The following is a 26,476-nucleotide window of genomic DNA, read 5'->3' on the forward strand; positions in this document are numbered from 1 at the left end:
TATGTTCCTCTGGTCTCTGTAAACTTACTTTTGAGCCTCTTTGAGCTCATTCAGGGCTTTTTGTTTGTTTGTTTGTTTGTTTGTTTCCCTGAGTAGTTTACTCCCAAGTTTTTTTCCTAGAATGAACAAGCTTGTAAATTTTGTAAGCCTTTGCATTTTCCTTCTAGTTGAGGATAGGCTTCCCTCTTTTATCTGGGCACCTACATTTACCCCTAGAGTTTTCTCTTTGTGTAATGTCATCTTGTGCACCATTCTGGTGGGATCATATAGAGCTGGTATGCAGTACACCCAAATCTCTGAGCTGTTAGCAGAAAGAAAAATTATTTTCATATAAAGTTTTGTGCATTAAACCATTCTGTCTGTTTTCAGTTAATTGCAGTTATCTTCTTCAACTCTTCCTTGAAACAGTTACATTGCAAAGATCAACTTATTCTGGATTTATTGATCTTTGAATCTGCAGTAAATTAGGTTTCTTTGTAGGCTTATAAAGTATAGGAATTATATACAATATGACTATTTACTGGTTTTCATAATACTAACATTGGGACTTGATTTTTCTGTAGTATTGAATGGCAGGTCATAGCTTTTCACCAACCTTATTGAGGCCATTTTTTGTGCAGGGTGAGTTTATTTTGGGTTTCTCTGGAAAAGTGACTGGATGCTTGGGACCCATGTCCATGTGTTCACGTCTGTGCACACCCTGATAGCTGCTTTTGGTGATGTAAAGCCACCTACGCTGACTGGTTACTACAGTTGGGATATATTTTGTACATATCCCTAGGATGCAGCCGCTTTACAAAGGGAGATTTTAATGTCAGAAACTCATAGAACTTTAGCTCAGTACACCCTGAGCATCTAGAATTTTTTTAAAATTCATTTTTCTCGATTTTCTAGAAGCATATTTGCTTCTATTTTTTTCTTTTTTAAGTCACTTTATTTTTTAACTTCTGTACTAATGTAGAGTATAATTCCCCCACCCCCTTTTTTTGGGTTTGCTTAAGAAAGTTGTGATCTAAAATTCTGAAGATAATGCATTCATATTTGATCATGCTGTTTCCCAAACTTTTTGTTCATTATTATTTTGCTAATACATTTATTGTCCACCTGCAAGAAGACATTTGAAGAGGGATCTCATAATGCATAGGAACAAGAACATGCTATATATTTTCCTCATGGAGAGCTCCTTGTTTCTATTCCCACATGTAGCTCTTATAGTCCTCATTACTTCTCATGGCTCCTGTTTTCTGAATCTAAGTAAGTCCTACCCTATCTTTCTCTCTCTTCTTTTCTTCCCTGTGCTCTTGTAAGTAAGACTGAAGAGAGAAGAACATTAGTTCTTTCATATAAAGAAGGAAGAAGTCACAACTAGACGCAAGATTAGTCAGTTTTGTCTGCCCAGTTTTGAGAGCTACCTCTGGGAAAAGAAAAGGGGCTTTTCTGTGGTGAGTAATTCCTTTTAACTATATAATTTATTTTATATGGTAAATGGGCAAAATCATAAAAATTCTGCAGAGGGTACTTTTGAAATGTCAATTTTTAGAAGTTTGAGAAATTATTAAGATACTAGAGAAATTGATAAGCTGGCTGCAATATAGGAAACAAGAAAGATACAACCAACAAAGAAGCCAAAAAAAATCCAAGAGAAAAGATGGCCACACAGCAAAATACAGAAAAAGTGTTTGTATTACTCTTACAGATGGCTCCTCTCTAGCAGATCCTATTTTTTGTTCATTACTTGTTTATTCACTCATTTAGTCCTTCACTTAATATCCTATCTAATAAAAGAGTAATATGCAAATTAACCATCGCTCCGCTACACCCACAAGCCACGCCCACAAGCCAATCAGGAGCGAATATGCAAATAAACCCAACCAAGATGGCTACGGCCACAGAGAGCAGGAGGGAGGCTTGGGTTTCCCCAGTAATGGAGGAAGCCAAGCTTTCCGCCTGCCCTTGCTGGCCTAGGCCTCCACTCAAGGCTACAAAGTTTCAATGATAGAAGATACATAAAACCCAATAGAAATGCTGCTGCCAAGGAGCAAGCAGAAGGCTTGGCTCCACTCCAGGATACTAAGTTTCAATTGTAGAAGAGAAATAAACCCCAGATACCAGGGCCTCCACTTGGGTCGCCAGGGGGCATGGCTGGCCTGCAAACCACCACAAGCCCCTCGCCTAGGCCGCCCCACGCCCCAAGGAACCCCCACCCTGATCCAGGACACCCTTCAGGGCAAACCAGCTGGCCCCCACCTGTGCACCAGACCTCTGTCCTATCTAATAAAAGAATAATATGCAGATTGACCATCACTCCAACACACAAGATGGCTGCCCCCATGTGGTCAAAGATCCTGCCCCCATGTGGACACAAGATGGCCAACAGGGAAGGGCAGTTGGGAGGGACCAGGCCTGCAAGGGAGGGCAGTTGTGGGCGATCAGGCCAGCAGGGAGGGCAGATGGGAGGGACCAGGCCTGCAAGGGAGGGCAGTTGGGGGCGATCAAGCCTGCAGGGGAGGGCAGTTAGGGGTGACCAAGCCGGCAGAGGAGGGAAGTTGGGGGCGACCAGGCCTGCAGGGAAAGGCAGTTGGGAGGGACCCAGGCCTGCAGGAGAGAGCAGTTGGGAGGGACCAGGCCTGCAGGGGAGGGCAGTTAGGGGCAAACAGGCTGGCAGGGGAGCAGTTAGGCATCAATCAGGCTGGCAGGGGAGTGGTTAGGGGGTGATCAGGCTGGCAGGCAGAAGAGGTTAGGGGCAATCAGGAAGGCAGGCAGGCGAGCAGTTGGGAGCCAGCAGTCCTGGATTGTGATAGGGATGTCCGACTGCCCGTTTAGGCCCGATCCCACAGGGATCGGGCCTAAACGGGCAGTCGGACATCCCTCGAGGGGTTCCAGATTGGAGAGGGTGCAGGCTGGGCTGAGGGACACATACCCCCATGCACGAATTTTGTGCACTGGGCCTCTAGTATATATTTAGCACTTACAGTGCTTTGTGTTTGGTGCTGGGGTTATAGAAGATGACATCATTATCTATATAAACAAGAGAATGATACGTTTGCAAGAGGAGGATAATCATTTCTGCAAAGTTGTGGTAGCCAAAGATGTAATGTAACAATTTCCATTTTTTTGTGTTTTCCCTGAGAATACTGATTTGAATAAAATAGACTTTAAGCTGTTAGTATTTCTTTTTTATTTATTTTGTTTTTCTATTGATTTTTAGAGAGAGTGGAAGGGGGGAGGGAGGGGAAAAGAGAGAGAAATGTTGATGTTAGACACACACCGATTGCCTCCTGCATGCACCCCAACTGAAGCGGGGATCAAACCTGCAACACAGGTACATGTCTTTGACCGGGAATCAAACCTGAGACCCTTTTGTGTGCAGGCCAATGCTCTAACACTGAACAATACTGGCTAAGGCATTAGTATTTATTCTTAAATTTAATTTTATAATTTTACTGTCTAAGGAAGCTTCTACATTTTGCATTCTCTTCTCTCTTGGTTCCTTAATTCATTAACTTCGTGCTAGTTTCCTTATCCTTAGTGGAGAAGTTTATTGAGTAACCTGACTGCAAAATTTGGTAGATAATAAGAACATTTGGGGTTCAAGTAGATGCTACCTGATAAAGCACCTGGTTTAGTCTGAGAGCTGAAATGTTGTTTTTTGGCAAGAGGTTAGTTAGCTAGTCCCTAATTTCAATGAGAATTTATGTTTCAAAAGTGGAGATGAGTTCAATGATACTAAGATTTGAAGTTGAAATTACAAGTTGAGCAGTATAATACATTTTAGCAATATTGCAATAGAGCAGTGGTCGGCAAACTGTGGCTCTGTTGACTAATGAGTTTACCGACCACTGCGTAAGGCATTACCCTTACCCAGAAGTTTTGACTTCAGGTTAAAGACATTAGTACATTATTAAAGTGTTTTTGAAGTGTTTTTCCCTAAGGCAGTAGTTGGCAAACTCATTAGTCAGCAGAGCGGCAAACCGCGGCTCGCGAGCCGCATGTGGCTTGCGAAGCCTCAGTTTGCCGACCACTGCAGTAGAGCAATACTATAATCTTGATGGATTGGTTGTGTCCTTAGTGAACAATAAAAATGTTTTAGATGTGCTGGCCAATTGGAGGTTGTAAATTAAAAGTTATAAGAAATAATAAAAGTGGTATTCTGGTACATAAGAAAATATTTCTAGCCCAGCCGGGTGTGGCTCAGCGGTTGAGCGTCGACCCAGGAACCAGGAGGTCTCTGGTTCGATTCCTGGTCAGGGCATGTGCCCAGGTTGCGGGCTCGATCCCCAGTGGGGGGCGTGCAGGAAGCAGCCGATCAATGATTCTCTCTCATCATTGATGTTTCTATCTCTCCCTCTCCCTTCCTCTCTGAAATCAATAAAAATATATTTTAAAAAAAAGAAAATATTTCTAAATTATTTAAATGGCAGAACATTATATTTTATTCCTTTGTATACATATATGTGAATATATTATAGGAAGATAAGTTCATGAAGTATAACAACTAATTAATCTAAACTTGTTACATGTGTGGCACGCTTTGAGATGACACCATTATCCTCTTTGTGAAGATAAGCTATATCTAGACTGATCAATCCTTACATTTTATCTGATGCTTACTAATTATTTCTATACTAGAGGCCCGGTGCACGAAATTTGTGCATGGGGGGGTCCCCTCAGCCCAGCCTGCACCCTCTCCAATCTGGGACCCCTTGGGGGATGTCCGACTGTCGGACATCCCTCTCACAATCCAGGACCACTGGCTCCTAACTGCTCACCTGCCTGCCTGCCTGATCGCCCCTAACTGCCCCCCCCCCCCCCGCTGGCCTGGTCACCCCCAACTGCCCCCCCAACTGGTCTGGTCGCCCCTAACTGCCCCCCTTGCTGGCCTGGTCGCCCCACGCAGCTTGCTGCTCAGTCGTTTGGTCGCCCCTCACTAACCCCCCTGCCAGCCTGGTTGCCCCACGCAGCCTGCTGCTCAGTCGTTGGGTCGCCCCTCACAAACCTCCCTGCTGGCCTGGTCGCCCCACGTAGCCTGTTCAGTCGTCCGTTAGGTTGCGATGGTCGCTTAGACTTTTATATATATAGATTATTTTTAGAACAAGAATTACCAAGTAAGTTGCTTTACCTGATTTTGATTAATTTTTATTTTTAGACTATCAAATACTCTCTTCTTCAGGAGTGAACCCAAGACTAACATAAATAAATTTCATTTGTTTCTCAGCCTGTATTTCACATACTCAGACCCAGTGAGAGCACAACTGTGACTATTAGGAGTAATGTCTAATTGTTGTGTATTAATTCTAACTTCCTTCCTCTGATCAAATTCCAGGCTGCCAGGATATCGCAGATGAGTTCAGAGCACAGGAGATTGATGGACAGGCCCTTCTCTTGCTAAAAGAAGACCATCTTATGAGTGCAATGAATATCAAGCTTGGCCCTGCCCTGAAGATCTGTGCACGCATCAACTCTCTGAAGGAATCTTAACAAGATCATGAGGCTTTGAGATAACAGCAGTTTTATTCTTCTTAAACAAACTTGTAAGGTAAAGGCTCAGGTTGGCCTAGAATATTATCATTTATTGTGGTGGACAGCCAAGAACATTGGGATCTCCACATGAAAAGCTGACATTTCTTTTACAGATTTAATAATTCATCATACATTTTCATAATTAGCCAACATTGGTGAAATTAATTTTACAGGTTACATACAACGTTGAAAGACTTGTTATAGAGGGCCATGATATTTTTCAAAAAAAACGTATTATAGTACTTTTTTAAAAAGTAATGTTTATCATTAATATAAAGAATCCTTTTAAAACTAATTTAATGATTTACATTTCTCTTTTAATCCAGTTTTGTTATACATTTTTCTAGCCTATAAGTTTCCCATAGGTTGTCATTAGAGGTAATTTAAAAATAATTTAGGAGTCCAGTGACTGGAATTGTATGCAATATCATTGTGCATTTTTAAAAAATGTCTGTTAGAAAGTTGTTTTGTCTATAAAAAAGGATGCATTCTAGCAAGAATAACACTGATCTGGGAGTCAGTGTTATTCTAAACTTGACCATGAATTTGGTGTAGCTGAGAACATTTTCCTCTTAGTTTTTGTACATATAGACCAATGGTTTTCCTGGAGATGAGTTTTGCTGCCCTGGGGACATTTTGGTTGTTATAGCTGAGGGGGCTGAGGGAGGGAAGCTATCGGTTTCCTAACACATGGAGGACAGGGATTATATATATCCTACAATGCACAGGACAGCCCTCCACAACAGTTATGTGGTCCAAAGTGTCAGTAGTACCAAGGCTGAGAAACTCTAATGTAGGAGTGATGATTCTCTTTTTCACCCAGAGGGATACATTATACAATGGAAATATTTCAGGTAGCATCAGTGTTCTGCTGAAGTATTTTTCCCAGTGTATGCACACTGAAAAAAAGGGGAGCAATCCATGAAATTGGCCGATAAAATAAGGACTAGCATACAAATAATTTGACTCTCAAAAGATATTGATTCATATTATCTTTTCTCTCTGCTCCTCTGTACTGATAAAAGGCATAATCTGATTATACCTTATGAACCAATGTACATATAACCTTTGCCACAAGGCAACAGTTTGTAGCAGATATATGTATTTGGTCTTTGGCATTTTTCTAATGTTGAACATGTTGGTCTAGCTAGAAAGCATATTCCTTTTTCCTGACTAAACCCTTGCATGCTTTCGGCAAATCACTTACCAAGTGATATCTCTTGGATGGTGAGGTCTAATTTTGTATGTACATGTTTTAGGGGGGAAATTTTTAAGTAAAACCTTTCACTAAACAGTTAGTGATCTGCTAGAATTGTGACACCAAAACAAAACTGTTGTGGGAGCATTGAGAGCTTTATAGTCCTGGACATCAAAAATTTGTTTAATTTTTTTTTATCTTCTATCATACAATAAAAATGGTTTAATAATTGAAGGAACATACATAGATATTTGTCAAAAGTGGGAAAGAGTCTATGGGTTTCAGTCATTATCACTGCTCTTTTCAAAAAGATTGTGTTGACCTAGTAGAAGACTAAAGATGTCATTAAAGACATCACAGATATTTATCTTTTGGCTTTGTGTACATTAGAGAATGTTGATTATTTTTATACAAAAATACAGCGGGTAATTTTTTTAATCTTTAGATGCCTCTTGTTTGAATGTATGCTTTGTGGAATTCTTTAGTGTAGTAATGTTTTAAAAAATGATGTTTACTGATAGTTGTGTATAGGATTAGAATGTGTAATATAGTGTAAGGCTCATGTTCCAGACCTACATAGCTTGTAGTCCATGTTACATATTTCTTTATATCACATTTTTAATCATTGGATTAAAGTTTCAAGGAAAGGTAGGTAATCTCTAGTAAACATTTATTTATTAGCATTTAATCATTGTGACAAGAGTTGTCATATGCTTGACTTTTCCCCTCGTGTTGCAATTTCAGAACTTAAATACAGGCTAAGCACTAGTGGAAGATGTTTCACTGTATGCGGGGGCGGGGGAAAGTCAAGAAAAATCTCCCCTGGAATTAAAACCTTAGCATAGAGAATCCACAAACAATTAATATAAAATTATGTGGGGATAAATTCCCCTTGCAATGATGATTGCTTCCCGTAACTACATATAACCTTTAAGGTGTTAGCTTTGAACTGTGTGAATAGGTTCACCTTTATTGACACCCTCTTGTAATAGCAGTCATTAATGTAGTATTTACTAAAAGCCCCTGTGCCTGGCACTGTGTTAAGAAAGCTACAAGAAGGGTATCCATTTGAGAGTACCTTATAATCTTAAGTCTTATAAATAATAATCTTAAGAGTAGTACAGATCTTCTGTTGTCTCCACTCAAAACATACCAGAAAATATACTTGTTTTCAAGTGAGTTGTTTTATTTAGAAATGGCTCATTTGCTTTCAACTGGTCACTCTCACCTTTGAAGCAGTTATTTCTTTCAAGATGATTAAACCATGTTAATATCAGTTACATATAATGGATATAGACGATGACACTGGGTGTGCACCTCTCTCCTGAGCTTTAAGCACAGTTTTAGTATGATATAGGTTGGAAGAGGGCTATTATTTTTATTTATATAATTGTTTTAGGATTTTGATTGAGGGAATGACAAGCAGAAAGAGAAGTTCTTCCTATTTTTGCTACTTGTTTGTATTTTCTGACTTGTTTAAACTTATGCACTCTTTTTCCATTGAGGGAGGGGAAACCTACAAGTTTGAAATTTTATTTGCTTTAAGCCATGTGTTCCTAAGAAAGTAAACAAGCTGAGAGAGCTGGCTTGTAAAAATTATTTTTCACATGACGTGGATTTTCATCAAGTCTCATGCAGGGATGTGTCTGACACAGCTATGCAGCTTTGATGAAATCAGTATAGTATGAGACAGACTTGTCACTTTTTAAGTGGCATTTATTTCCAAGATGGTACTTTTAATTTGCTGTGGCATCATCTAAACAGACACTTTTGAGGGCTGACCTAGAAGCAGAGAAGGTGGAATGGGAGGGAAAAATGTTAGTGAAGAAACTTGTTAGTGAAGAGGCCTGCCACTTGTTAGTTTATCCCACTTCAACACTGAACAAATTTCTGCACTTTTGAAGTTAATATTCATGTTTTACCTAGTTTTAAACAGAAGTAATTTTAAGTAGCCCTCTTAGAACTGTATGTAATATGTATTGTTATGCCCATGCCTTTGAATAATTTTTTAGTTAATCTTCATATAGCCATTGTGAAATTATAGTCAGACATTTATTCAGATACCAGTATTAGATTGAAATCTGTCATAGTGCCCCATATCACTGACATGTCCAATTAAATGTGATTAAGCCCCATTATTTGCATTTGCAGGGTGTTGGTACACTATGGCACAAGTGTCGTAGGGAGGCAATATATAGATTGTATATATAGTCTTAGGTTGTCAAAAACTCAAAGATTAGTTTTAAATTATCAGAATTGAGTATTCACTTTCAGATGCCACAGCTGAATCAAAGAAAAGCATTTTTAAGGTTGTATTTTATTTGCTAGGTTGTCTCAGTCTAAGAATTGGATGACTACGAGCTGTTTCTCTTTATCAGTGTGGATTTCAATGAACACAAGCCTACCTCTATTTTTTGATGCACAGTAGTGTGGATCATGAAATAAATAGTTTCACCAATATTGGTATTTTATGAATCTATTTAAAACATTTGATTTCATTTTAAAGATTGTGATTCAATTTAGATAAGCACAAATACAGTATTAGGGAAAGTAAATATGCAGTTTTAGCAAAATTTAATTTCAACCTATTAAGAGCTGTATATCTTTAAAAGAATTCTTTGGGAAGATATTCCTCTTTTGTTATAAGTTCAGAAAATGTATCACTATATGATTTCCTTTATAGCAGCAGTACAAGCCATTACATCAGTAAAGAGTTAAAAATTATACTATCTTTGGAAAAAGTTTCCTAAATTTTTAAGAATTCTAAAGTTTTACATATCATTTTTTAGAGCTTAATCTAGCTTAAAATACTATGAGAAAGCTTTTTTTGAAAGTTGTAAAGTACTAATATGATGGTAATTATTGCCGTCATATTCCAGAGCAAAACATTTGGCTTTTCCAGAACTGTCACTTTAGTATACACATATTAAAAGTGGCCTCCCTCCTTTTCAGATCTGAAGCCCAGCTTCTCTAATGAAAATTGTCCCATTCTACTCTTAACACATGAACCTTTTAAATGCTATGTTTACGGAACCTTTTGGGAAATGTTTCCCATGAATGTTTCTTGTTTTCCCTTTTTATAGCTTATGAACACTTAATTTTATTTAAAGATGACCGTTTTAATCTCAGATATTAGGGGGTAGACTAGAAAGATATTTTTTCTACCGTCTTTAAAAAGTACAACTGCTCTCAGTGATACTGGTGGCATAAATATGAATCCATAGAAAGAAAACCTGTGCAAAGGTTTTTAAATGTATTGTCTAAAAGAAAGTATAGAATGATTCTTAATTTGGAAAAAATAAATCAATATGAATTTAAAACACTGTTATGTTAACATGGCATGGTTTTAAATTTAAGAGTAATATAGTAAGTCCTTTTAGACCACCTATTTAAATGGACTCCAGTAATCTTAAGGATTGATAGTAGCCATCATTATTGGCTTAAAAATTACAGTGTTAAATCCATGTTTTTTGGAGCTTTCATTGATAGAGGTGAAAAGGTTGGTGCTTGTGAGGGTGGTGGAGCTGGTGGTGAAGTAAATATCAACCTACTTTAGAAAGAAGGAACTTTACAGTCTTGCCTCAAGCAAACCAGAAATATCCATTGCTTACAATCTTCGTTTAGAATGGTTGAAAAGTCATAATTCTTTTTGTGTTAGGTGGTACTAAATACTGTAATAGTTAATAGATCTACGTAATCATTAAATTACTATGATGAATGACTGGGGTTTTACATCCAGTTCAAACAGCTGTGTGTGACACCCTCGGCAGTTACTTACCTTTAAACCTGTTTCCTCTTCTATGTATACAGCGTGGAGCTTATACTAAAAATGTTGATTTTGATTTAAATCACCTGAGGTTCCTCCCAGCTCTAAAACTATGATTCTGGGCCACATAATTGGTGTTTTAAGTTGCTTCTACTTAATTCTCTTTCCCTTTTCAACAGTTCCTTTCATACTTCAGAGCAATTGCTAAAAGATAATTATTTATTAAGCAATATTCCCTGGGTCACCTAGTCTTCGTTGTCCCAAGGAACAAGGCAGAAAATTGAAACAGAGAAGCAAATGAGGACATTTTTCTAAATGCTTCTTGCTAGCTAACCATGGAATATATGAACACACTAGAGGCCCAGTGCACGACATTTGTGCACTCTGGGGGGTCCCTCAGCCCAGCCTGTGCCCTCTCGCAGTCTGGGCGCCCTCGGGCGATATCCGACTGCCACTGCACTCCACTGCACTCGCCAGCCGTGAGCCTGGCTTCTGGCTTGAGCGGGCTCCCCCTGTGGGAGTGCACTGACCATCAGGGGGCAGCTCCTGTGTTGAGCATCTGCCTCCTGGTGGTCAGTGTGCGTCATAGCAGCCAGTCGTTATGCTGTTCAGTAGATTTGCATATTAGCCTTTTATTATATGAATATGTACATTATCACTCAGGCATTTATCCATTCATTTAGCAGACTGTTTGAACACTTACTATGTGCAGCATGTGGTATACATGACGTAAGGAACTAGTGATAAGTAAACAAAATCTTCCCAAACATAATTTTGATTGCAGTTTAAACAGATATGGACATAATTATTATTACTTAATGTACTGAATATAAAGTTGGAACTGAGGGAATTTTTTTATGCATTGGGATAGGGATTAGGCAAGATAAGTGGTTGGCAAACTCATTAGTCAACAGAGCCAAATATCAACAGTACAACGATTGAAATTTCTTCTAATGCCACTTCTTCAAAATAGACTCATCCAGGCCGTGGTATTTTGTGGAAGAGCCACACTCAAGGGGCCAAAGAGCCGCATGTGGTTCGCGAGCCGCAGTTTGCCGACCACGGGGCTAGATGACAGATAAGGGGTCTGAGTAAATCACATCAATTTCTGTAGCATTTCACCTACTAACATCAGTCATAAACCTGATTAGGTTATGAAATTAAGGGTACTAACAGTAAGGATTTATATTTTGTGACAGCCCATATTTCTAAGAATTGTTTTGACACTTGAATCTATTCCAGAGGTGTTGCTATGCAGGGGGTGTGACAGAACAATACAAAGAAGCTGGTGCTGACTTACTACACATTTTTAACTACAAAAGCTTTATACCCAGTATTGACAGTGAAGCATATCTAAAACTGGGAAATTTCAAAGGAAATCGCTGAACAGGTTTGTTTTGTACTTTTGTTTTTAAAGCAAGGAAGACTACATAAAATAAATTTTATTACAAATATCTACTTTTTAGAAAGCACACATTACAAAGTAAAAGGGTTTTACTTTAAAATACAGAACTAATAAACATAAAAGTTCTATGTTTAAATTGACAAGTATTTGGGGAGTAAGCATTGAATGGGATTAGTTATTAACTGGGTAGAGATTCTTTACCACTTGAGGATTCTGTGACTTACATTGTAACTCCTATTGACACAACTTTACATATTAACATTGCTTGATACTAACATTCTCTATAAAGATAAAAAAATGAAAGTATCTCATTTTTATTGATTTCAGAGAGGGAGAGGGAGAAGTAGAAATATCAATGATGAGAGAGAATCATTGATAGGCTGCCTCCTGCATGCCCCACACTGGGGACCGAGCCCCAACCTGGATATGTGCCCTGAGAATCAAACCTTGACCTCCTGGTTATAGGTTGATGCTCAACCACTTAGCCACACCAGCTGGGCAGTCACAGCTTCTTAAAGCAGGAAAATGTCCAAATACATGTCGGATTAGAATCTTTAACAAATTGATTTAAAAAGGAACACGAACATTCCAAGTAAAACAAATTTTTTTCCCATGGCATTGTTTAAAATTTAAAATGTTTTGCTTACCGAATTTTAAAAATATTTACCCATATTTTATGATGTTAATATATATATTGCCTAAGTACTTTTATATATGTATTCTTAAAACTTAAAAAGTCAATGGAGCCCTGACTGGTGTTGCTCAGTGGTTAGAGCATCGGCTCCTGAACCGAAGGGTTGCATGTTCAATTCCCAGTCAAGGGCATGTACCTGGGTTGTGGGTTCCCTCTCTGCCTCAGTTGGGTGCATACAGGAGGCAACCAGTCAATGTGTCTCTCTTGCATTGATGTTTCTCTCTCTCTTCCTCCCTCCCTTCCATGCTCTCTCTAAAAAGCAATGGGAAAAACATCTCCAGGTGAGGATTTAAAAAAATAAAGTCAACAGAGTGTGCAAGGATGTCTAACTTTGGATGTATAATTTTGAATGTCTAACTTCCGAGACATTTACCCAAGATTCCTAGTCACCTTAATAAAAAACTTTTTTTTTTTTCTGTAGGGAAAAAAAGTCAAAGTAGGTTCTAGAAACTATGCTTCGATTCAGGAGTGAGCTTGTGCTGAGGGTTGGAGTTGTAGGCAGCAGTGTGCAGGATGGATGCCGACACAGATGGCAGGCATTTCAGGCCTCTGCTGAATTAATGCTTTTGTCTTGCTTGTTAACTTTTTGTTGTTGATTTAAACAAAGGCAAATTTTTGTGATATATTAGTTTTTAAAAAAAATACTCCTTTTTGATTCTTCAAGTACATGTTAATTGACTTTTTCTATTCCTACGTTTGATTCCTCACATTGTTCTAAAATAGGACTTTCAAATGATTAAAACCTCAAAAAAGTTGATCCACCCAGGATGAACAAAGCATCACCAAGGGGAAAAAGCATTTTTTATCTTTATAGAAAACAAATGTTAAGATTATATATAGATGTATTCTTTACATTGGATATTGTATTAGAGTCCTCTTTACAGGAAATTAAATAGTTTTAGCACTCTTAGCATTAGTGTTCCTAGATTGGTGTCTGTAGCTAGTTTTCAATTGTATAACCTGAAAATGAAGTTAATTTTGCATTATAAGAGCACACCACGATCTATGTAAAAAGTCTTTCCATTTGGTATATTTTTTTTAAAAAAGAGAAGGCACTTTCATATTAACAAGTAGCATGTGTATTAATTTTAGATTTTCATATTTGTTGTGTCTGTATTCAGTGAAGTAAAATTAAGCATTCAAATGTTTGTTGATGGCAACGTTAACTGTTAAATTAAAGCACCTTATATTCTGCTGCTTAAACTTACTTGTAATTGCACCTTTGTTACCTGCATATTTTCACATAGAATATTGTTGTAACATTGCTTCATGTGGGTCTGGATGAAGGTTAAGTGGGCCTACAGGATCATTTATTTATATTGTTTATAATTCAATAATATATTGTAGACCAGCTGTTAAGTTCATTTCTTTACTAATAAAAGCCTCTCCCATTTGGCTGGTCTATTGCATTTCTTTTTTTCTTTAAGCTTATAAGGCTGGGGGCTTTCTAAGTGAACAACAACAAAAAAGCTTACTAAGGGATTTGAAATAGTTATAAACTTTCCTGAATTAAAATCTGCAGGGTTTTATTAAATACAAAACATTTTAAATATCATAGTGCCGTGTTATGGCCAATTAGCAATACATTCAGAGGAAAAGGAACAGAGAAGTGAGAGGGCCAGGTTTAGACATTGACAGATTAGACACTTCTATGTAGTTCAATTGAATTCACAAAGTGACTTCAGATTATTTGCCATTCAGATTCCTTTATTCCTGTAGTTCTCAGCCGGGGGCGATTTTGCCCCCCATGGGAGGTTTGGCAATGTCTGGAGACATTTTGATTATCAAGACTGGGGAAGAGAGTGCTATTGGTGGTATCTAGTGGATAGAGGGGTAGGGATGCTACTAAATATCTCACAATGCACAGGGCCTTCTCCCCAAAGAATCACCTAACCCAAAATACCAATAGTGCTGAGGATAAGAAACCCTACTTTACTTTTACAATGTAGTTATGATTTGATATTGCAAATGACATTTAAATTATAACTGAAAAGGAATCTGGTATGTCATGGAGAGAGACCTAGTCAGTCACTACCAGTTCTGTAAGGTAAGCAACCGAAACTTAGCTTGCAGAAATATTTACATTAAGAACAAATATTTTTAAAATTAGCTAATCTTCCCCTATGTTAAATAATATTTATACCAAATCATTTTAAGAAGACGATCTTGATTTTATTGCTGTGAATTAAATAAAAATGTTTAAGTTTGTATAAAAGTTGGCAGCGAATCTCAGATTTACATAACAGTTTGCATCCAGTAGTTCTTTGGATAACAGAAACATCAGTATGGCCAAATGTTAACTCATTTCACTTCTATGTTAATATTTGTAACATGCAATTTTCCTGAACAGATATAACATTTTTTCTTGGAATTATTTTTTTAAAAAACAAACAAAAAGACAAATAATATCATAGCCCCACAATACACACCGAGGCAGTTGAGGGAGGCTTCAGTTCAGTTCAGTTCAGTCTTGGTATGCCCCGAGTTATTTTTTCTCCTTTGAAAATACCACAGTTGTAAGTTTTAACACAGCAACATGTTAACAAGTTATAATTGATGTAGGCTTTTCATTTTGCTCAGGATCATGAATTGCAAGTGCAGTGAAGCAGCATTTCCAGTTGACAAATGGATCCACAGGTAATGCAATGTCTCTTAAATTAAACCTGTGACATTTAAACCAGTAAACTGTAGCAATGAGAAAACTATTGACAAAGTACAACCATGGAATGTTCATCTCAATGTATGCTGGAATCTGTACTTTAAATAAAAGGATAATTACTTGAAGTAGTACAAATGGTAACCAGGTACCGAGAAAACAGACAATGAACTTGGGCAGGAGTGTTTTTTTAGAGTTCACAGTACAACTACAATGGGATGAAAAGGGGAAATATAGGACAGTCTCATTCATGTAGGAAGTTATCCTAATAGCCTGTACCAAGGTAATAACTTCTGACCAAGAAGTTATGAAAGCCATAAATAAAATCATCACCATGGAAAATGACAGCCAGTAACTCTGAATGCTGATGTAGAAAGGACATTGATAAGGATAAACATTCTGTGTCTTCAGGTTTTGGTAGATATCTGGATCTCCCAAAACATAAGCAAACACTAAAATCCAAATTAAAATTACTGTAAAGAAATAACATAATTTCTGACACTTAAATGGAAGGTTGGTTTTAGGAAAATTCAGATAATAATCTATCCAAGCTATCAGGAAAACTGGATAATGCAAAAAGCCGTAAGTAAAAGAAATAATTTGAGTAAACAAGCAGATGTGGTATTTAGTAAACCTAATGTCTAAAAGTACAAAATCCCTGAAATAGGATATAATGGAAATGTTTACCAAGAGTAAAAGGTCCATGAATGCTAGTGAAATGCAAAAATATTCCATAAAATTATGACAGGTATTTTTTCTTCTCATTCCCAGTGTGAGGATATTTAATAATATTTTTCCAAGTATAATCAAGATTAGCAGACAGTTACCATCCAGGGGCTGACTTGTTTGATGTAACTCGTACTGAGAAGAGCAGTTCTCTGAAGAAAGCACAGTCATATTTTTAGTTAAACTTCAGAAGGCCTGCTGAAATATAGACGATAAAATACTGCTTTGCTTTATTTTCCATCCCTGCAAAGAAAAGTGAAAAAGTCTTGATGCTATCTTGATTCTATCTCTATTTTAAGACTTTACAGAACAAGCACTAGGATTCCCCAAATCTAATTTAATCCAATCATTTCCACAAATAATTATATGTATAAATAGGAATTTATATTTCTTACAAAACTTATAGAATACAGACGAAGAATTAATATGCATACTTGGGTCATTTTTTGAGACCCAGGTCGTTCAGAACTCTCAGATCTATAACCAAAATGTTACATATAAATTACTAAAACTTTCATATAAGTACAACTTTTAATAATAAGTAAAAAGATAAAATACTTTTTCCTACTGGAGTGAAAACACAGGCTTAAAATAGCAGCCTGCAGGTGACACTCAGAACAATCACTGATAGTTGTTAACCGAGTCTCACTCTGACTCAAGATGTTACCTCACCTGTCTTCCCTTTGGTCTCTTCGTCAGTGAGGTATAGGTAATGTTTAAGGGGCCCTCTAGTCCAGCAGTTTTCAAACTGTTTTAACTGCAGGATCATAATTCATATTAAGTCTCTGAAGCTCAAAGATATGGGACAGACTATTCAGCTGAAAATAATAGGAACATTGGTAAAGGAAAGAAAGATTTATCTTCCGGGCATGATCTTTCAGGTGTGGCACCTGGAGAGACGAGAGAATACAGGGAAGGAATAGGGACCGAGTATGGATACCTGAGAACATTAGGAAGTGCTAGGTAAAGGCAAAGGAATAGGAGTTGAAGCTTGAGTGATAAATGCACTTGGAGGCAGCAAAAAAGATAAGATGAAGGAGAAAGGTCAGAGAGGAAGAAATCAGGAAAGGATGAAAGGAAGGAAATTAGAGAAATTTATCCTGAAAACATGACCCAAAGATGTTTCTGCAAAACTGTTCAACCAAGTATTTCTGAGTAGCAAAATAAAACCAAACCCAAACAGTAACAGATCCATCACAAATGTCAACAACTGGAGAGGGTTAAAATGATACACATTCCTTCCCTACAATGTACTATGCTGCAGCCATTAAAAATGTTAGCAGGAAGACTGTTTTCACTCCACCTTTTCTATACTTATTCAATGTTTAGCCTTATGAATATGTTACATGTTTAAAAATAATATAAATTTCCATAATATGTTTAATTAAATGAATTGCAGATTACAAAAGTATGTCATTACTTGTTAAGACATTATACATGCATAGAAAAACTTAAAAGGTACACATAGACTTAATACTACGTAGTATTATAGGTCTTTCTGAATTTCTCAAACTTTAAGGAAATAAGTTAGGGAGTGTCAAGACTAAAAAGTGAAAAACTGAATTTGCTGAAAAGCAGATAACTGATTACATTATTTCAAAGGAGTAACGAGGATATTGTCTGAGGAGAAAAAATTCAGTGTGGGAGAAAGCTATTAGTTCTATTAACTTGACAGAGTCCTAATTGAGAAGAGAGGCCCTGACATTTGACTTCTGTGTTCATCTTATCACAGTCCAATTTTAGCAAGAATCCTGCTAAGTCAGGTTAGCCAGCATGTCTCATCCTCAATATCTGATCTCCCTTGCTATCTGATCAGGTTCCTCATCTCTCACCATGCCCCAGGTGATGTCCAATCACCCTGACCTTCCTTCAGCAAGAATCCTGTTAGGGTTTAGCCAGAATCCCCTTGCTCCTGATGTTTCCTTGGTAATATTTCATCTACTGACGCCCACACCTTGCTTCTTGGCTATAAATTCCCACTTGTATTTGGAGTGAAGCCCAGTCTCTTCCTGTCACTGCAGAACCTCATCATTGTGGTCCCTACACCTATTACAATGGTTCTGAATAAGGTCTGCCTTGCCATTCTTCAACAAGGGTCATGAATAATTTTTTCTTCAATATATTCTCATGGCCATAATACACCAATGTCATAAACTCACCTATCTATTTATACACACACGTATGTGTATATATCAAAGAAGTTTAAAAAATCATTCAATACCCATATTCATAACTATAGGTTTAAAAGAATCAATGAAAGAAGTTCTCTTGTACAGTCAAATTATTTTCTATACTCAAATATATCGTGTAATTTAACTTGACCCTCTCCCGGAAAAGCTCCATTCCAGATTTGGTATATGATAAATAATTGCACGGAATCATGGTTAAGCACCTTGACAAATGCCACTGGCTTTGTGAGTGGTGGTGCTTGGATAAGGAAGCATAGTTGGAATGATAAGACCCCTTGAAGCCCTCCAGTGTCAAGAAAAAAACAAGCTGTTTTAAACAGCAAATGTTGGTTTGGAATGGAGGTGAGGAAGGAAAACAGTGTGGGTTCATATTTATGACCCTCCCCCCTTTTTTAAAGGTATCTTTACTATAAAATTTAAAAAGAATTATCTGTATAAAATGATTTTATCCTTAATAACTGCAATGCAAAATTAAATAAGCAAAGCTAAGGAATCCATGTTTAAATAGGCAACATCCAAGGGGTGTTTCCCAAGTTCCCATTGCATTACTGACTCACCGTGGGGCCCAGGGGAAGGCAAAAAGCAGGCTACTCCCTGGAGGAGCGTCTGGGGGGCTATGGAAGGTCAGCAAAGGGCAGGAAGTGGAGGAGGAGGATCAGTTCCAGTCACCAAGGCAGTTCTCGGAAGTTCCTTAGAAGGGGACTGGAAGAAAGAAGACAAAACAAATCTGAGATGGAATATATAAGAGAACCATAAAGCTGGAAGGAACTTTAGAGATGAGGGAAGATTCGCAACTTGAGACAATAAAAAGCAATCAAGAGAAGTTTTGGCTGTTTTATAATGGTTCCTGAATGTTATAATTATGGGAACTAAAACTTTCTGAGGTGATACCAACTTATACTCTATGTCCTCGATAAAGCACTAAAATTATTCAATATTCCAACATTTTGTTCTTTAAACAACCCCTCCAGGATAAGACAAAAATCCTTTGTTAGGCTACCTGTCCTGAATTTTCCCTTGAAAAAGGTTCACATTAACTCCAAGGATTCAGTGATTTATAAGATATGGTTCTTTTCTTGAAAAAAAAAAAAATGTTTTAACTACTTATGAATCAACTCATATTGCTTCATATACAACTTAAAAAGTTAACATGGAAGTCCATCTTCGGGTTTACATTGTGATCTGACTGACTCAGAAGTATTAGTAGGCCTGAAGGAAACAAACCATGATTTCTTTTTTGCTTTTCTAGTTATTAACAACCCAAATCTTTTATTTTTATTTTTTAATTTTTTTTATTAAGGTATTATATGTATACATATCTTACCATTGCCCCCCCCCACCCCACTCCCATACATGCCCTCACCCCCCAATGTTTTGCATCCGTTGGTTACTCTTATATGCGTGCATATCAGTCCTTCAGTTGATCTCTTATTTCCCCCACCTCTCCCTAACCTTCCTGCTGTAACTTGACAGTCTGTTTGATGCTTTACTGCCTCTGTATCTATCTTTTGGTTCATCAGTTTATAATGTTTTTTATTATCCCCAAATGAGTGAGATCATGTGGCATTTTTCTTTCATTGACTGGCTTATTTCACTTAGCATAATGTTCTCCAATTCCATTCAGGTTGCTACAAATGGTAAGAATTCCTTCTTTTTTATGGCAGCATAGTATTCCATTGTGTAGATGTACCATAGTTTTCTGATCCAGTCATCTGCTGACGGGCACCTAGGCTGTTTCCAAATCTTAGCTATGGTGAATTGTGCTGCTATGAACATAGGGGTGCATATATCCTTTCTGATTGGTGTTTCTAGTTGCTTAGGATATATTCCTAGGAGTGGGATTACTGGGTCAAATGGGAGTTCCATTTTCAGTTTTTTTGAGGAAACTCCATACTGTTCTCCACAGTGGCTGCACCAGTCTGCATTCCCACCAGCAATGCACGAGGGTTCCTTTTTCTCCGCATCCTCGCCAACACTTGTTGTTTGAACAACCCAAATCTTAACAACACACCATACTTACCCTGCTTTCTCCAGGAGGTCTTTCTCAGCTGATGATCTTCCTAGTTTATTTCAGTTTTGTGCCTTCAATTATCTTACTTTGGGTTCCTGGCATACCAAAATGCCACATGAATAAGCTATGTGTGAAAGATAGGAAAAAAAACAAAACCATCATTAATAGCTACCTTGGTAACTGGAGTTCAATATAACTGGCTCCAGATCTCTACTTAGAAAAACTATAACTTGCACCCTAGCTGGTCTAGCTCAGAGGATAGAGTGTCGACCTGGGTTCGTTTCTGGTCAAGGGCACATGCCCAGGTTGTGGGCCTCGATCCCCAGTAGGGGGCGTGCAGGCAGCCGGTCAATGATTCTCTCTCACTGATGTTTCTATCTCTCCCTCTCCATTCCTCTCTGACATCAATAAAAATATAAAAAAAAGAAAAGAAAAGAAAACTATAACTTGCTGTGGGATTAACTGCTTATCTTTTTTCCAGCAAAAGGAAGGGAATACTTATGTTGAAAGTCCACCAAAGACCGGAGATGTGGGTGCATATAACAGGGCATCTATTTACAGAAATCTTGCTTACATTGTGATTTTCACCCACAGGCTTCGGAGTCTAACCTCACAGTTCTCATAGTGTGATTACAGGACCTTTTGACACTTGTTGCATGTTAACGTAATTTCTTAAAATGAAAATTTACTGTTTTCCCAAACCAAAAAACTGAGTGAGTAAAGTGGCATTGATTGTTTCACGTCTCACAAATTGCTTGTGTCTGGCTCAATAGCAGATAGCTGAATCTTCAACCTATATTAAATCAGGTGCAGTATCACATTTCCTGTAGCTTTTGGAAAGTCCTCTGTACATTCGAGTTTGAGAGGAAAAAAATATAACTTTTTAAAAAGAGGTAACAAATTAAACTCAATAACTTCATAGTAGTATTATAATGAAATAGTTCTATGCAACCTCAGAAAAGTTTAACAAAAAACCCATGGGCATGAAATAGTAGGATGGGCAGATGAACACAGTTAACATTCTGGTCAACTACTGTACAGACAAAAAATTAGAACAGTAGCTGGATTTGCTGATCCTGAATGGAGAAGCCTGTGGGAGAAATAATATATTAAGTTTTATCCAGGGGTTTTACATACCTTTCATCTTAATCCTTACGGCAATCATGAAAGGTATGTATTATTTTCCCCAGGAGGAAAAGGGTTTGGTGTTAATTAGCACATTTCCTGAGGTTGCATGACTGATAAGTGCTGGAGCTGAAGTGCAGTCTCAGGTCTAATTTCAAAGATAGTCATTTTTCAGTAAGCCTCAATTATGGCTCCACTCAGGACGGAATGTAGAAAGGGACCAAGGCATGGATGTGAAAGAGCTTTCCCGAAACGGTGCTATCCAATTGAGAGTGACTATGTTGGTTCCTGGTACTCAAAGGACCACTATCCTATCTGGATAATGTAATTGTATTCCTCCAAAAGGTAAATATAACTTTTTTTTTTAAATGTGGTCTTTACTTGATAATTTGTCAAAATTCAGTGAAAAAATAAAGTAAAATGGTGTTTAATTGCCTGGCAACTTTTAAAGAAATAGATGTTTTTCATTCATTTACATCATCTAGATGCAATATAGAAAATTAAGAAAATATAAGAAAAGTTTTCAAGTTTTAAAAAATAGGTAATATTAATTTACATAGTCTAAAACTCAAGTTACAGGAAGTATATACAGTGAAAATAACTCATCCTACCCACTCTTCAACACCCCTCAGCCTCACTCACCACTATCTAGTCCCTCCCTAGGTAAAACCACTGTTACCAGTTACTTGTGCAGTTTTCAGAGATTCTAAAGCAAGCTTTTAAAAAGAAAATCAGTTACCACTTACTTGTTATTAAAGCAACTAGCAAGGGATTCTTGATTTGCCCTTTCCTAGGTCTCATATACATATTGATAGCATGAGATAAGGTAGAACACAACAAAATGTGAACCAGTGATCTGTCAGACCATGGGAGTAATTTCCACCAATCCAAACAAGGCTGGCCATCAGGAAGGTCACTGGGACCAGGCAGAAAGGGAACTAGGGGTTATCTCAGAGTTAGCAGATAGGGGTTCCCACCCCCAGGGTACAGAATTACTGTGCTCACCCATACCCACTGCTCCTCAGCTTCTAAGCCCACAGGAAGATTTCAGTTCCTTAACCCTTACAAGTAGGTGGGGCCAATGGGCTATGAGGCCAAAGCATTTACTTTCAGAAGAGAGCCCCCTCAGTGTTCTCTTCCCAGCCCAGGGAATAAAGAGGCCATGTGTTCTAGATAGTACAGCTCAAGATGGCAGAGCCTCTGTCAACCTGGGTCCTTGAGTGACTATGGAGCAAAGCCCCAGATGCGTAGACTAAGAAATAAGTTTGTTGTATTAAGCTGCAAGAATTTTGTGATTATTTTTTTATGTCCTATTCTGCCTAATACAATTCTTTATAATTCTCTGTACCCTTTGAAAATTTTTAATAGCTAGCACATAGTACTTATATTATCAGAATTTTAAAAAGCTGTAGTAGAGCATTGGCTGGGTAGCTCAGTTGGTTGGAGTGTCATTCCCATACACCAAGGTTTGGGGTTCGATTGCCAGTCAAGGCACATACAAGAATCAACCAGTTAATGCATAAATAAGTGGAACAACAAATCAATGTTTCCTTCTCAAATCAATAATAAAAAATTGTTCTATTTAAAAAAAGCTATAGTAGAAAAATAAACTTTGAAAAGCAACAATGCAAGTATTAGGATATTGGTAAAATCAAAACGCAATTTTAATTTCCAGTACATCTTTTGCACTGTTTTATTCTGATCTTATTTGCCTAAAATGGAAAAGAAGGTTTCGATTCAGTAAACTCAGTTTACACCTTAAGGGAAAGAAGGGTGAATTAAACCCAAAGTAATAGAAGGATATAATAAAGAGTAGAAAACAATGAAAATTTTAAAACAACAGAAAAATCAATGAGCCAAAAGCTGGTTCTTTAAAACAAAAAAACAATAAAATTGATAAACCTCCAGTCGAACTAAGAAAGTACTTACTAAAATTAGGAAAGATAGGACCTTACTACAGATCTCATAAACACTACAAAGATACTAACTTTATTCCAATAAATGAGACAAACTGTGATGAAACAAATTCTGAAAAGACACTACAACTCATTCAAAAAGATCCCTAAAAATCCCTATTATTGATTTTGAACTTAAACACCTTCCCACAAAGAAAACTCTAGGTTCAGATATCTTCATTGATGAATTCTACCAAACATTTAAGAAAGAAATACCAAACTGAAAGAGAACAGAAGAGGATATAAAGAGACAATTCACACACAAAAAAGAACAAATGGGCTATTATACATATGAAAAGGTCAGCATCACTCATAAAAAATTTTAAAAACCCAGAAATTTATACTGTACTGTTTGCCTTTCAAGAGACCGGGTAGTGGATGTTGCCACTGCTGACCACCTGCTGGGTGATCAGCCCAAAGGAGAAGGGGAGATGTTCATTTAGCATGTTCAGCAGTGTGGCGTCACGGCTCCCCTTTGTCTCCAGTCTTAATCAGCTGCATGTCACTCGGGATTTCAGCAATGTTCCTGGAGGCTGTCGTGGTGATGACTAAAACCTCAAGGAGGGGGTCTTCTCGGGCCCCAGACCAGTGTTCTGGGCAGGCACAGTGACTTTACATGAGGCCACGATACGAGCACAGGCAACAGCTGACACCTTATTGGCCAGCAGCATATCGCTGATCTCAGTGAGGGAGGTCCTCCTAAAAGTGCCCACCCAAAAGACTTACTACTAGAACAAAGAAGGCAAAGCCCACCTTCCCCCGGGTGGGAGACAACAGTTTCTCCAGAGCTGGGCGGTTTTCCAGATGCCCCCGAATGGCCTTGCTCCATGGTGTCCTGTCCATCTGCCCCACAGCCTTCCCAGGAGAGGCATGCAGGTCTGCTGCATCCTCTCGGAGCCCACATTGTCTGCTCCCACAATGAGGCATGTTGGATAATCATCCAGAAGCTGGATGAGCCTAAGGAAGTTGTTGGACTTCCAGGTCACCCGGTCTTCCCTGGGCAGCATGGCAGTGCGTCAGGGATTGCCATGCAGGGTTTAAAGATGATGCCACTCTTATGAGGACGCCTAGCGAGAGCGACACACTGACATTATCAAACATTCTAGTCCAGTCATCTTGTAGAATATTGCACGATCTGGATTTGTCCATGTAATTGTTGCCTCATATTAGAATATTATCTCAATTATGCATCCTGTTATGTCAGTTTGTCTCATTACTAGTCACATGAAGTTAGATCACCTAATTAAGGAGTTGTCTGCCATATATCCCTGTATGGTACCTTTTGTAATCAATAAATAAGCTCCAGGGTAATACCATGAGACAGACTATGCTCTTCCACAACAAAGTTTCACCTAATAGTTTTACCATCCATTTATCACCCTTGCCTGAATCAATTACCATCTTGGGAATTACAAAACAGTGATTTTCTAATTCTATGATTCCTTCTGCTTTTACAAGCTAGCAATTTTCCCCTTGGAAATATATTATGGATTCATGGACTTATTTTTTTAAAAAAATATATTTTATTGATTTTTTACAGAGAGGAAGGGAGAGGGATAGAGAGCTAGAAACATCGATGAGAGAGAAACATCGATCAGCTGCCTCTTGCACACCCCCCACTGGGGATGTGCCCGCAACCAAGGTACATGCCCTTGACTGGAATCGAACCTGGGACCCTTCAGTTCGCAGGCCGACGCTCTATCCACTGAGCCAAACCAGCCAGGGCGACATGGACTTATTTTTAATCACTGCCACCCTTATTCTTTTGAATGCCTATTTCCAAACTCATCCTGTAAGAGTTCCTTCAAGCTGGTTCCTGGGTCCTCTTGACATTTTCCAGTCTTTAAACGCGTTTGCAGAGCCATCAGGGATCTGATATATGCATCCCAGACTGTTACATCAGAGAAATAAACTTGTACTGGATTTGAACCATTACATTTTTGGTTTGTTTTTACAGCATTTTAGCCCACCCTCCTTAATACAAAATACTTCTAATTGTTCTTTTTCATAGCCCTCCGCTCTTCTATTGTAACATTTTTAGTCACTGTGAGCCTTCACTGTGTCTTTTGCCTACTCTCAGTATCCTATCAGTATTCTTAATCAGACCCCTGACTTAAGGCATGTGGTATTCTGCATATAGAGTATTATAGTTATCGATGGCTTGTGATTTACCATGGCCCAGAGGCCTTTTCTGCCAGGAACAGGCACAAAGCCAATCATTTCCATTTTGAACTTCCTACTTACAAAATTAATTAGAGCCTTCATTTGACTTTATCCAATTTGTAAGTACCCAATTTATCCAGGTTATTTTGATTTTTATACCTAGAATCTCTGGCACACAAACATACACAATACATCACTGGTCATGGCTTAAAATTGATTAAATAGAACTGGGCCCCAGGCTGATCTCTGTAAGGTTAACAGCTGTCCCACACCAACACTCTGTAAAAATATATATCTTTTACAATGCCTTTGTATGACCTTTCCACCATCTAACTATGGTATCATCTGAGCTAAACTGTGTTTCCCTGGGGCACAGGTGATTATATATCCTTAATTACATCAATGCATGAGAACGTCAAGATATATGTGCCCTGCTTCCTCCAGATCCTTACAGACTTCTTGAAAAAATTAGGTTACATTGATATGATTCTGTTTTCCATTCACTACCATTAATTTTTACCCATGCCCTATGTCTGCTTGCAAATTAATATTCTGGTGATGTATATTTTCATACAGCCCTCCCTCACAATGTAACAATACCTTCTTACTACTGCAAATTGTATATATCCTATCTAATAAAAGAGTAATATGCAAATTGACCATACATCCGCTACACCCACAAGCCACACCCACCAGCCAATCAGGAGCATGCATGCAAATTAACCAAAACCAAGATGGCGGTTAATTTGCATATCCAGGAATAGAGCGGAGACTGAAGACAGCATAGAAGAAAGCCAAGCGTTGCAGAAGGGAGTGAAGCTGCGGAGAAGCAAGCAAGTGGGGCTGTGGAGAAGGGAGTGAAGCAGGCAGGGCGGAGGAGAAGGGAGGGAAGCAGGCGGGGCGGGGGAGAAGGGAGGGAAGCAGACCTCCGCAGGAAGCCCTATTGCAGGAATCTTCCTGCAACGGGCCTCTAGTATATATATATTCACTTCATCATTTTGGTGGGAACAGATCATTAGTATAAGTACAATGTTCAGAATGAAGAAGAAAAGCATCCCATACCTTGTA

At 38.2% G+C, this 26,476-nt stretch overlaps 2 protein-coding genes across 12 annotated transcripts in view; one reads left to right on the forward strand and one right to left on the reverse strand.

Moving 5' to 3' along the window:
• Positions 1-6,948, forward strand: part of PHC3 (polyhomeotic homolog 3) — a 75,491-nt gene extending 68,543 nt beyond the window's left edge. For 7 of the 8 annotated variants that reach the window (XM_080658363.1, XM_080658366.1, XM_080658368.1 and 4 more), the window contains one exon: positions 5,324-5,742. In XM_080658363.1, coding sequence (XP_080514489.1) covers positions 5,324-5,478 — 155 coding nt within the window. In that variant the 3' untranslated portion in view covers positions 5,479-5,742. Of the gene's footprint in view, positions 1-5,323 lie in introns of all 8 variants that reach the window. The other variant, XM_080658365.1, reaches the window with a different exon arrangement.
• A 6,058-nt stretch (positions 6,949-13,006) lies between these two features.
• The window catches only part of GPR160 (G protein-coupled receptor 160), a 32,735-nt gene continuing 19,265 nt past the window's right edge, over positions 13,007-26,476 (reverse strand). For 2 of the 4 annotated variants that reach the window (XR_013960050.1, XR_013960051.1), the window contains 3 exons: positions 20,175-20,289; positions 18,712-18,856; positions 14,277-16,208 (listed from right to left, as the gene is read on the reverse strand). Coding sequence is in view for 1 of the 4 variants with exons in the window: in XM_080658373.1 (XP_080514499.1) it covers positions 15,123-16,136 (1,014 nt within the window). In the remaining 3 variants the exon portion in view is untranslated. Of the gene's footprint in view, positions 16,209-18,711; positions 18,857-20,174; positions 20,290-26,476 lie in introns of those variants that run through there. The other 2 variants (XR_013960049.1, XM_080658373.1) reach the window with 2 other exon arrangements.

The sequence above is a fragment of the Plecotus auritus genome (assembly GCF_963455305.1).
Source record: "Plecotus auritus genome assembly, chromosome: 2".
NCBI classification, from domain to species: Eukaryota; Metazoa; Chordata; class Mammalia; order Chiroptera; family Vespertilionidae; genus Plecotus; species Plecotus auritus.